The sequence below is a fragment of the Heptranchias perlo genome, chromosome 2 (genome assembly GCF_035084215.1).
Source record: "Heptranchias perlo isolate sHepPer1 chromosome 2, sHepPer1.hap1, whole genome shotgun sequence".
In the NCBI taxonomy this organism is placed as follows: Eukaryota; Metazoa; Chordata; class Chondrichthyes; order Hexanchiformes; family Hexanchidae; genus Heptranchias; species Heptranchias perlo.
Genome location: NC_090326.1, coordinates 19952146 through 19964522, shown reverse-complemented (window position 1 = coordinate 19964522; position 12377 = coordinate 19952146). Strand labels below are relative to the sequence as shown.

At 44.3% G+C, this 12377-nt stretch overlaps 1 protein-coding gene across 1 annotated transcript in view; it reads left to right on the top strand.

Annotated features, from left to right (window-relative positions):
* The window catches only part of LOC137335661 (collagen alpha-6(VI) chain-like), a 199558-nt gene that overhangs the window by 149173 nt on the left and 38008 nt on the right, over positions 1–12377 (top strand). Inside the window, exons 29-31 of the mRNA XM_068000953.1 lie at positions 6293–6355; positions 8131–8166; positions 8280–8316. Coding sequence (XP_067857054.1) covers positions 6293–6355; positions 8131–8166; positions 8280–8316 — 136 coding nt within the window. The remainder of the gene's footprint in view (positions 1–6292; positions 6356–8130; positions 8167–8279; positions 8317–12377) is intronic.

The following is a 12377-nucleotide window of genomic DNA, read 5'->3' as shown; positions in this document are numbered from 1 at the left end:
ATTTCTTACTTCCCTCAATTTTCCCTTCTTACAATGTTCATGCTTTTAAAATCTATATATGTTGTCACCTAATTATTACTACTTGAATTATCCCATCTTCTTCTTAAACTTTTTAACATTGTTGGCGTCCTGTACAATGGGCCTTGAGCAAAATTTCTCAATAATAAAGAAAACTATAATAGTTTGCCTTCCTTTAGCTCCTATTTCCAATGTTTCAAGTCACACTCTGCACTTCTGTTTAGTGCTGTTTAAAAGCAACCCATTTAAAAATTAACCGTACCGATCATTTGTTCAAATTTCTTCCTTGGCCAACCTCCTTGATCTTTTGGAGAAAACAACATGCAAAAAAAAATACAAAGTGATGTGCTTAGATTTCCTAAAAATGTTCAATAAAGTTCCTCACAAAAGACTCCTAGAGAAGCTGAAAAGCAAAACATGGAAAAGAAGCTGGTGAAGGAAAGCAAGCAAATAGTACTTGCTAGGGTATTAAGAGTTGGGGTGGGGTGTGGGTATGGAGTATTGAATGGAGTGCCTCGGGGATTGATACTAAAACTTCCACTGATCCTGATATATAATAAGAAGGAATAGTGTCATAAGTAAACTGCAAACAGTCCAGAAATAGCTAAAGGTGAAATTGGAAGGAATCTGGAGACAGTTATCTTAGCACATAAGGACGATTTTACAAATGTACATAATCTGTGGGGAGTCTCACCTGCCAGTCATACCGATCAAGAAATTGTGAGTGCGTTGCCTGTGATTTTCCTTATCTTTAATGGATTTAAAATTGTGCACAACACATCTGAAATTTCACAATGTGAGTGACTGGCAAGTGAGGCCTCCTGCTGGTAGCATGCATTTCTTGAATTGGCCTCAATAAATTGGGCTGCCTAGCGCCCGTTGTGTAGGCACTACGTGGACTCCTAAGGTCTCAAAATGGCGTCCGGAATACGTGCGCACACTTCTAGCATGACATGCACCGGACACTATCTTGGTAAAGGTGTTTGCGCACATGCAGATAACTAACGCCGACAGCATGTAAAGTAGGGAGAATATGCGGTGGATCAGTGTGCAACGCTGATTTAAAGGGACAGATGCGATTTTAGAACTCAATGCTCCAGCCAATGCACTGTCTTAAACTCGCACAGCTGCACAGGTCTTACACAGCATGGAGGACCCCCCCCCCCCCCCACCAGCGCTGTTTAAAGGGATCATGCAGGAGTTACAGGTTAGTTGCTGGGTTACTGCTTCTGGCTGCAGATACATTTGTACCTGTTCTTGGAGGTCTCCTATACTTGATTATTAGAACTAGGGGACATAGCCTAAAAATTAGAGCCATGACTTGCAGGAGTGAAGTTAGGAAACGCTTCTACACGCAAAGGGTGGTAGAAGTTTGGAACGCTCTTCTGCAAGCGGAAGTTGATGCCAGCTCAGTGGTTCATTTTAAATTTGTGATTGATAGATTTCTGTTAACCAAAGGTATTAAGGGATATGGGGCTACAGCAGGTATGTGGAGTTAGGTCACAGACCAACCATGATCTAATTGATTGGCGGAATAGGCTCGAGGGGCTAAATGGCCCACTCCTGTTTCAATCACCCTATGTTCCTTTAATAAAGTTTCAGTACTTTTCAGGGAGTGGGCTGGCTAGCTGACAGGCAACAGCAAGGGCACTGGTGGAGTGGCAGGGGTGGGACAGGAATGTTGTCATCCTGAGAGAGGAGAGCAGGTTCATGTTCCATGGAACCACTGCCTCCTGTTATGCACCACCTTCTCCTGCAAGAAAGCGGGACGTGTGTCGGTGAGTATCCTGCAAGATGTTTGGGCGATGTGGCTGTCATGGTTGAATAGCTGCCAGTGTGTGTGACCTGTGAGTTGAGTGTGCGGCTTGCAACAGTGGTAATGTGTGAGGGTGAGAGGAAGCATCTGATTGGAATAGTTAAGTACTGATTGAAAGAGTTTGTTGGTAGGTGGGTGATGGGGGTTGTAGTGTATGGAGCAGCTAGTTGATGCAGTTGGCAGTTGACCTCACTCACCTTCACCACTTGTATCAAAGCATTGAAATTCTTCCTGCACTGCATCCATGTTCCCTTGAATATTCAGGTTCCAGCCTTTGTCATCTTGCAGCCATGTCTCTGTAATGGCTATCAGATAGTACATATTTATTACTATTTGAGCTGTCAATTCATCCATTTGTTACAAATGCTACCCACGTTCAGATACAAAGCCTTTAGTGCTGTCTTTTTACCTTTTTTGCAACCCCTAGCCTTATCTGCTGGCGCACTCTTAAGTTGGCATGCTCTGTCCCTTCCTGCCACTCTCTGATTATCATTTCCCTTATTGCTACCTTGCTCTCTTGTCTTCTTTCTTTAATTTATCACATTTCCCCTTACTTGATCCCTCGCCCCCACTATTTAGTTTAAAGTCCTCTCTACCGTCCTAGTTACAGGATTCGCCAGAACACTGGCCCCAGCACCGTTCAGATGAAGCCCGTCCCAACAGTACAGCTCCCACTTTCCCCAGTACTGGTGCCAGTACCCAATGAATCGAAACCCATTTCTCCCACACCAATCTTTGAGCCACGAATTTAACTCTCCAATCTTATTTAACCTATGCCAATTTGCTCATGGCTCAGGTAATAATCCAGAGATTAATACCTTTGAGGTTCTGCTTTTTAATTTAGCCCCTAGCTGCTCATACTCCCTAAGCAGAACCTCCTCCCTCGTCCTACCTAAGTCGTTGGTACCTACGAGGACCACAACAACTGGATCCTCCCCCTCCCAATGCAAGTACCTCTCCAGCCCAGAGTAGATGTCCCGAACCCTGGCACCAGGCAGGCAACACAGCCTTCTGGACTCTCGTTCTTGGCTGCAGAGAACTGTGTCAATCCCCCTGACTATACTGTTCCCTACTACCACTACATTCCTACTAACTCCCCCCGCTTGAATGGCTTCCTGTATCATGGTGCCACTGTTAGTTTGCTCATCCACCCTGCAGCCCCCGCTTTCGTCCATACAGGCTGCAAGCGCCTCAAACCTGATGGACAATTGCAAAGGTTGAGGCTCTTCCACTTCTACCTTCTCGATCCCCTTACCTGCCTCGTCCGCAGTCACACCCTCGTGTCCCTGACCACTGACCAATTTAGACGACCATATCCTAAGGTGACCACCTCCTGGAACCGAATGTCCAGGTATTTTTCCCCCTCCCTGATGCGTCGCAGTGTCTGCAACTCGACCTCCAGTTCAATGACTCTGAGCCGAAGCTCCTCAAGCCGCAGACACTTACTGCAAACGTGTTTGCCCTGGATCACACTGGCTTCCCGGAACTCCCACATTCTGCAGTCGCTACACATCACCTGCCCTGTCACCTTTATTATGTGTTAATTTATTTATTATTATTATTAATTAAATTTATAATTTATAAACCCTACTACTCCCAATAAGCTTTACAACTGCTAGTAAACCTTCTACCACTACTAAAATCTTACAATTACTAAGTTACACTTGTTTTAAAAATTAAATGAGTCAATTACCCATGAACCAATCACTTATGTGTTTCCCTGTGACATCACACTTGGTTTTTCTCAGAACATGGTGGGTGGGTTCTGACTGGCAGTTACTGAAACTCTCGCTTTCTCTGCGCTGATTATATCCCCACTCTGGTCTTGTTCTTTCCCGCTGCTCACCGACTGAAACTCTCGCTTTCTCCGCGCTGATTATATCCCTACTCTGGTCTTGTTCTTTCCCACCGCTCGCCGACTGAACTCTCGCTTTCTCTGCACTGATTATATCTCCGCTCTGGTCTTGTTCTTTCCCACCGCTCGCTGACTGAACTCCCGCTTTCTCTGCACTGATTATATCCCCGCTCTGGTCTTGTTCTTTCCCACCGCTCGCTGACTGAACTCCCGCTTTCTCTGCACTGATTATATCCCCGCTCTGGTCTTGTTCTTTCCCACCGCTCGCTGACTGAACTCTCGCGTTCACTGCACTGATTATATCTCCGCTCTGGTCTTGTTCTTTCCCGCTGCTCGCTGACTGAACTCCCACTTTCTCTGCACTGATTATATCTCCGCTCTGGTCTTGTTCTTTCCCACCGCTCGCCGACTGAACTCCCGCTTTCTCTGCACTGATTATATCCCCGCTCTGGTCTCGTTCTTTCCCACCGCTCGCTGACTGAACTCCCGCTTTCTCTGCACTGATTATATCCCCGCTCTGGTCTTGTTCTTTCCCGCTGCTCACCGACTGAACTCCCGCTTTCTCCGTGCTGATTATATCCCCACTCTGGTCTCGCTCTTTCCCGCTGCTCGCCAACTGAACTCTCGCTTTCTCCGTGCTGATTATATCCCCGCTCTGGTCTTGTTCTTTCCCGCTGCTCACCGACTGAACTCCCGCTTTCTCTGTGCTGATTATATCCCCACTCTGGTCTCGCTCTTTCCCGCTGCTCGCCAACTGAACTCTCGCTTTCTCCGCGCTGATTATATCCCCACTCTGGTCTTGTTCTTTCCCACCGCTCGCCGACTGAACTCTCGCTTTCACTGCGCTGATTATATCCCCGCTCTGGTCTTGTTCTTTCCCACCGCTCACCGACTGAACTCTCGCTTTCTCCGCGCTGATTATATCCCCGCTCTGGTCTTGTTCTTTCCCACCGCTCACCGACTGAACTCTCGCTTTCACTGCACTGATTATATCCCCGCTCTGGTCTTGTTCTTTCCCGCCGCTCACCGACTGAACTCGCTCTTTCTCTGCGCTGATTATATCCCCGCTCTGGTCTTGTTCTTTCCCACCGCTCACCGACTGAACTCTCGCTTTCACTGCGCTGATTATATCCCCACTCTGGTCTTGTTCTTTCCCACCGCTCACCGACTGAACTCTCGCTTTCACTGCACTGATTATATCCCCACTCTGGTCTCGCTCTTTCCCACCGCTCACCGACTGAACTCCCGCTTTCACTGCACTGATTATATCCCCGCTCTGGTCTTGTTCTTTCCCACCGCTCACCGACTGAACTCTCGCTTTCACTGCGCTGATTATATCCCCACTCTGGTCTCGTTCTTTCCCGCCGCTCGCTGTTTGCCCAGTCTGTCTATGTCCTCCTGAAGTCTATTACTGTCCTACTCACTGTTAACTACATTTCCAAGTTTCATGTCATCTGCAAACTTTGAAATTATGCGATGTATACCCAAGTCCAGGTCAATAATATATATCAAAAAGAGCAGTGGTCCCAACACCTACTCCTGGGGAACACCACTGAACACTTCCTTCCAGTCTGAAAAACAACCATTCACCACTACACTCTGCTTTTTGTCCCTTATCCAATTTCGTATCCACGCAGCAACTGTTTCTTTAATCCCATGGGCTTCAATTTTGCTAACAAGTCTATTATACGGTACTTTATTAGACGCCTTTTGAAAGTCTATATACACAACTTCAACCGCAATACCCTCATCAATCCTCTCCGTTACTTCATCAAAGAACTCAACCAAATTAGTCAAACATGATTTGCCTTTAACAAATCCGTGCTGGCTTTTGTTTATTAACCCATATTTTTCTAAGTGCCAACTAATTTTGTCTCGGATTAATGTCTCTAAAAGTTTCCCCAGCATTGACGTTAGGCTGACTGGCCTGTTTATCCCTCTCCCTTTTTTTGAACAGGGGTGTAACATTTGCAGTCCTCTAGTCCTCTGGCACCACTCCCATTTCTAAGGAGGATTGGAAGATTGTGACCAGAGTCTCCACAATTTCCACCCTTTCTTCCCACAGCAACCTAGAATGCGTCCCATCTCGGACCAGGTGATTTTTCTACCTTGAGCGCTGCCAACCTTTTTAGTACCTCCTTTATCTATTTTTATCCTACCAATTTTTCTACTACCTCCTCCTTTACTGTGAGATTGGCAGCATCCTCTTCTTTGGTGAAGACAGATGCAAAGTATTCATTTAGTACCTCAGCCATGCCCTGTGCTTCCACACGAAGATCTCCTCTTTGGTCCCTAATCAACCCACCCTTCCTTTGACCACCCTTTAAGTATTTATATGTTTAGATGATTCTATAAACCTGTTAGACTATGATTGCACTAGAGAGAAGTTTAAACATCAACGATTCTTAAACCCTCATGAAAATAGCCTGTAGCAAAGATTTGGGAAACATTTTAGAAATATTGATAATTTTATAATTATAATATATTAGCAAGTTACAGTCACAACTTCTATCTAATTGTAAAACTGTTGATAACTGTTCACTGATACTTGTGGTTGATGATAAAGTTTCAAGTGAAATAATGTGGTATTTTTATAATATTAGGGTACTTCTGGCTCTGCTGGTGATCCTGGTGACACAGGCGTGTTTGGATATCCTGGAGAAAGGGTAAGATGTGTTCCACAAAGTGAGCAAATTGGTCAGAAACGTAATCAATGTGCTGATTGATAACAGGTGATGGTGTCACAAAACATCACATGGGATGTGCTTTACCTGACAATAAGAGTGCTTGGTACTGTCACTATAGTGATCCAAGATTACTATTCTTACTCTCAGTGGTTTCATACTTCACCTCCATGAACACAAGCAAACATAAACAAAGTATTTTAGGGAAGAAAACCTGCCGTCCTTACCCAGTCTGGCCAATATGTGACTCCAGACCCACAGCAATGTGGTTGATTCTTAATCACCCTCTGAACTGGCCTAGTGGCTCATCACCACCACTTTCAAAGGCAATTGGGCAATAAATGCTGGCCTTGCCAGTGATGCCCACATCCCATGAACGAATAAAAAAAAGAGGGGAATTCTCCCCTGGTGTCCTGGCCAAGATTTATCCCTCAATCAACACCACTAAAACAGATTAGCTGGTCACATTGCTGTTTGTGGGAGCTTCCAGTGCGTAAATTGGCTGCCGCGTTTGCTACATTACAACAGTGACTACGCTGCAAAAAAGTAATTTATTGGTTGTTAAGTGCTTTGGGACGTCCTGAGGTCGTGAAAGGCGCTATGTAAATGCAGGTCTTTCTTTTCTTTTAAGATGGGCCAAATGGACTTCCTCATCCTTAACTATCTTGTGAAAGTATCTGATGGGGGGGGGGCGGTAGTGCAGAGATCCAGAGATTTCATAGAGAAAGAGGACAGGTTTGAAATGTTGTTCTAATAATGGAAAATAAAACAGAATTCAACTGAAACAAAGATTAAATACATCTATGCAACACATTCAACAAATCAAGCAATGGCTGGATCAATTCCTTATCCTTCCCAATTTTGTTCTTGGGTTTAGACCTGCTAAGAAGTCCCCTTCTAAGCCCCCAGAGTCCTCTACAAGAAAGTTTTTATAAGGTACATCACGCTTCTAGAAATGTAATAGAGGACCTCTGGCATGTCAAAACATTTCCTTTTTGTATATAAACTGCTTGGCCACATTTGGACGGGAAAATTTCCTCAACACACTGTTTGCAGCAAAAACATGAATACATTAATAAAGCACGGGTTTACAATTTCACTAGGAACAGCGCGCACAGAAAATCACCAGTGTTAAAATTTACCAGACCTTTGCAGCATATAAGTGTCCTCCAAAATATTACTACTTAGCAAGGGTTTGGATGAAAGAAGATATTAAACTTCTTCCATAGTATCATAGTATGGTGCATAACTTAACATTTTGGTCATTGCTTCTTTTGAAAGAACATGGCCTGTAAGGCTAGTCTTTAGAAAAATCAATCATATTTAAGTCTGTTTTAATAGGGCCCCCAGTGGCTCAGTAAGTTTACGCAGTGAATAATTGAGTCATACATCCTGGGAAGCCCGGCATCAATAATTGGTCTTTGCTAATTTAGCTGATCTCAACTTGGGCAGCAGTAGGAGTGCTACAATTGGTCTCTATGCCACTGCCTTAGGGAGGAGAAAATCACACAGGTTTCTGCTCCTGCTCACTATCCAGTGACCCCTATTGAACTGTCGACATTGGAAGGTAAGACCAGGCTCATTTGATCAAATAGCTTGCTAAAAGTCACTGTTAACTTGGGCGAGACAGTGGAGAGTGTCCATGCAAACATACCCAGCAAAAAGTCAATACCTTCAGGGGGAGAGGGAGAGAACATGAATAAGAATGAAAAAATAGATGCATTATTTAAACAAGATTTATCTTTCCTTTATTTCAGGGCCCAAAGGGACCACCAGGCTACACACTGGAAACAGTATGTAACTTACTATATATATATATATAAATAATGTCTACTGATGTAGTTACTAATCGTAGATTTTATCTAATGTTTGTTTGCAAACTTAAATTTTCTCATTTTCATTGCAGTCTTGTGGCCTTGTAGCACATATACGAGATAATTGCCGTAAGTAATAGCCTTTTCACATCTTTCTTTTCAGTGATTTTTAAGCTGCAGTCTCTCAGTAAAAATGGAACACTTTAGAAATATGTTATAACTTGTAGGATATCATGGAAAAGTGAAACCAAATTTTGTTCAGATTTCTTTAGATAATGATGAATATACTGATACTTTTAAACTCTACAACTAGGTTTTCCAGTTATTGTTTCTAACTCTAGATTATTCTTTTTAGATGAAAACATAAGAAAGACATTGGGGACTGGGTGGTGCAGTGATCAGACAGTGTTCTTTCTCCTCAGTTTGAATCTAGACTAAATTGATGGAATGATAGAGGCCTCTGGCTGCTGGCTTTAAGGTTTCTGAGCAAAATAAATTTAGTCATCTTAATCCAGTTCGTAATGGGCATGGGTTCACAGCACACACTGACCTAATCTGGCACTAAATTGATCATAGAGGTGGCTGGTGTGGGAAATGCAAAATATCACACTGTTGAAGAAGGGGGTGCTTGACACTGACATTGGAGATTGGACTTTCCTCCACAATCCCATCTGAAAAAGTGCGAGTTAGTGGCAGAAAATGGGGCAAAACCAGGTGGTGATACCCTCTGCTGCATTCCTACCACAAGCACAATGTCCCTTCCTCTGCCACCATTAGGACGGCCACCTGCCACCCCTTCCCTGCCTGCTGCATCTAAACACAAGCGTGGAGGTGAGACCTGGCAAGCCGCCCCATTTCCCTGCTGCTCTCTCCACCAACCTGGAGAAAGGTGGTGGTAGTCCCAGGGAACCCACAGTAAGCCTTTAACTCTGGGTACTAAAAATGAAAAGTGTTCTATTTCCCAGCACTTGCATCCCAAACTTCAATGAATACAAAATTCACCAAAAAGTAATTTTAAAAATATACAGATGTGGTTAATAAAGCTGGTATGTAACTGAGCTATGTAGACCAGAAGGATCAAGGTTTAATTTGTGGCCTGTTATGAGTTAGCTCCTCTCAGCTGGGATGGCAGTAGGGAATAAATTGGGAGTAAGAGAGTATTGGCTTTGAATGTGGTTCATTTTTTTTCACGTGAGAAGGATTAACATCGCCCGGCCCCACCCCTGCCTCAGCTCATCTGCTGCTGAAACCCTCATCCATGCCTTTGTTACCTCTAGACTGGACTATTCCAATACTGTCCTGGCCGGCCTCCCATCTTCCACCCTCCATAAACTTTTTTTTAATTCGTTCATGGGATGTGGGCGTCGCTGGCGAGGCCAGTATTTATTGCCCATCCCTAATTGCCCTTGAGAAGGTGGTGGTGAGCCGCCTTCTTGAACCGCTGCAGTCTGTGTGGTGAAGGTTCTCCCACAGTGCTGTTAGGAAGGGAGTTCCAGGATTTTGACCCAGCAACGATGAAGGAACGGTGATATATTTCCAAGTCGGGATGGTGTGTGACTTGAAGGGGAACGTGCAGGTGGTGTTGTTCCCATGTGCCTGCTGCCCTTGTCCTTCTAGGTGGTAGAGGTCGTGGGTTTGAGAGGTGCTGTCGAAGAAGCCTTGGCGAGTCGCTGCAGTACATCCTGTGGATGGTACACACTGCAGCCACAGTACGCCGGTGGTGAAGGGAGTACATGTTTAGGGTGGTGGATGGGGTGCTAATCAAGCGGGCTGCTTTGTCCTGGATGGTTTCGAGCTTCTTGAGTGTTGTTGGAGCTGCACTCATCCAGGCAAGTGGAGAGTATTCCATTACACTCCTGACTTGTGCCTTATAGATGGTGGAAAGGCTTTGGGGAGTCAGGAGGTGAGTCACATGCCACAGAATACCCAGCCTCTGACCAGCTCTTGTAGCCACAGTATTTATGTGGCTGGTCCAGTTTCTGGCCAATGGTGACCCCCAGGATGTTGATGGTGGGGGATTTGGTGATAGTAATGCCGTTGAATGTCAAGGGGAGGTTGTTAGACTCTCTCTTGTTGGAGATGGTCATTGCCTGGAACTTGTCTGGCGCGAATCTTACTTGCCATGTTACTTGAGCTCATCCAAAACTCTGTTGGCTGTATCATAACGCGCACCAAATCCTGTTCACCTATCACCCATGTGCTCGCTGACCTACATCATTCACTCAGGTCTGGGTTAGCTTTTTTTGAGATATGTTTGCAAACTTTTTTGTATAGGACAATTACTGGGCACAAGAAGAGTTACAGGCATGCTGCTCCATGAACGAGAAGACACATGATGTAAAATCTTGTGGTAGGAAAGAATAACTTGGATTTATAAGCTGATGGGCTGACATTATCCTGCTCCCAGGTCCTACAAATGCTACACTGGGATACATTTGAGTTTAAGTTCATTTGAGTTGAAGTTCCCGGTCCAGCAATGTCTCGATTTTAAAAATTCTCATCCTTGTTTTCAAATCCCTCCATGGCCTTGCCCCTCCCAACTCTGTAACTTTCTCCAATCCTACAACGCTCCGAGAATCTCTGCGCTCCTCCAATTATGGCCTCTTGAGCATCCCCGATTTTAATCACTCCACCTTTGATGGCCGTGCCTTCAGTTGCCTAGGCCATAAGCTCTGGGATTCCCTTCCTAAACCTCTCCGCCTCTCTCTCCTCCTATAAGACGCTCCTTAAAACTTACCTTTTGGTCACCTGTCCTATTACCTCCTTATGTGGCTCAATGTCAAATTTTGTCTGGTAACGCTGCTGTGAAGCGCCTTGGGATGTTTAGCTACGTTAAAGGCACTATGTAAATTCAGGTTGTTTTTGTTATTGAGTGGTGCATCATTTAAGTGGAACCTCCATCATCCATCATAATGGAAGGGACCTCATGGCAGATAACGGAAATTGGTAGATAATCATGGTTCTACTGGACTGTATTTAGATTACCTACACCCAGTATTTTGTTTGCACTTTATGCAGGTGTCAGTTCAGGCATTTTTATTGTGTGCGGTGAATCTCTTTCAGATCTGAAATAGAATTTTATGGATTTTTTTCCCACCTATGCTCTTTCTCCCACCATCCCCCAACTCATGTTTGTTTTCTGACCCAGCCTCAACTTCTGTCAAAACTTTCAAGGATAATTGGGAACACAGATAATGGGAGCACAAATAATAGGGAATCCTTTGTACCATGAAAATACAATATGGTGTTAATGTCTCTGATTGAGAAATGTGAAAACAAACATTTGGTCATGCTTTATCTTTCAATTCCTGTTATTCCAAAAAAAGTCTAAGAACCAACTTTTTTAGGCTGGGAGGACATTCTAAAATTTGAAAATGCCACATTAAAGATGGGATAGTGGGACAAGATTGTAATTCACCAAGAAAATTGGGATATCCTGATTAAATTCGAACAGTTGAGAGGTATGGAGGACACAGAATCAAACTTAATGACAACAACTTCCTATTTCTTATGTTCTTATGGGAATCAAGGGATATGGGGATCGGGCGCGAAAGTGGAGTTGAGGTCGAAGATCAGCCATGATCTTATTGAATGATGCAGCAGGCTTGAGAGACCGTACGGCCTATTCCTGCTGCTATTTCTTATGTTCTTATGTTCTTAAAAGAAAATAGGAAATTTAGGAGGAGCTTTTTTTTACTAAAAAGGTGGCTTTCAAGAAGGAACTACTACAACAAGAACAACTTGCATTTCTATAGTGGCTATAACGTAGTAAAACGTCCCAAGGCGCTTAGCAGGACCCATTATCAAACAAATTTTGACATCGAGCCACATAAAGAGATATTAGGAGAGGTGAGAGGTTGCTCCTTTTATGGAGCATCTAAAAGGAGAAGAGAGAGGTAGAGAGGCAGAAAGGTTTCGGGAGGGAATTCCAGAGCTTAGGTACTAGGCAGTTGAAGGCACGGCCGCCAATGGTGGAGTGAAGAAAACTGGGGATGCGCAAGAGGCCAGAATTGGAGGAGTGCAGAGATCTCGGAGGGTTATATGACTAGTGGAGGTTACTGAGATAGGGAGGGGCAAGGCCATGGAGGGATTTGTAAACAAAGACGAGAATTTTAAAATCAAAATGTTGCCCGACCGGGAGTCATTGCAGGTCAGTGAGCACAGGGGTGATGAGTGAACTGGACTTGGTG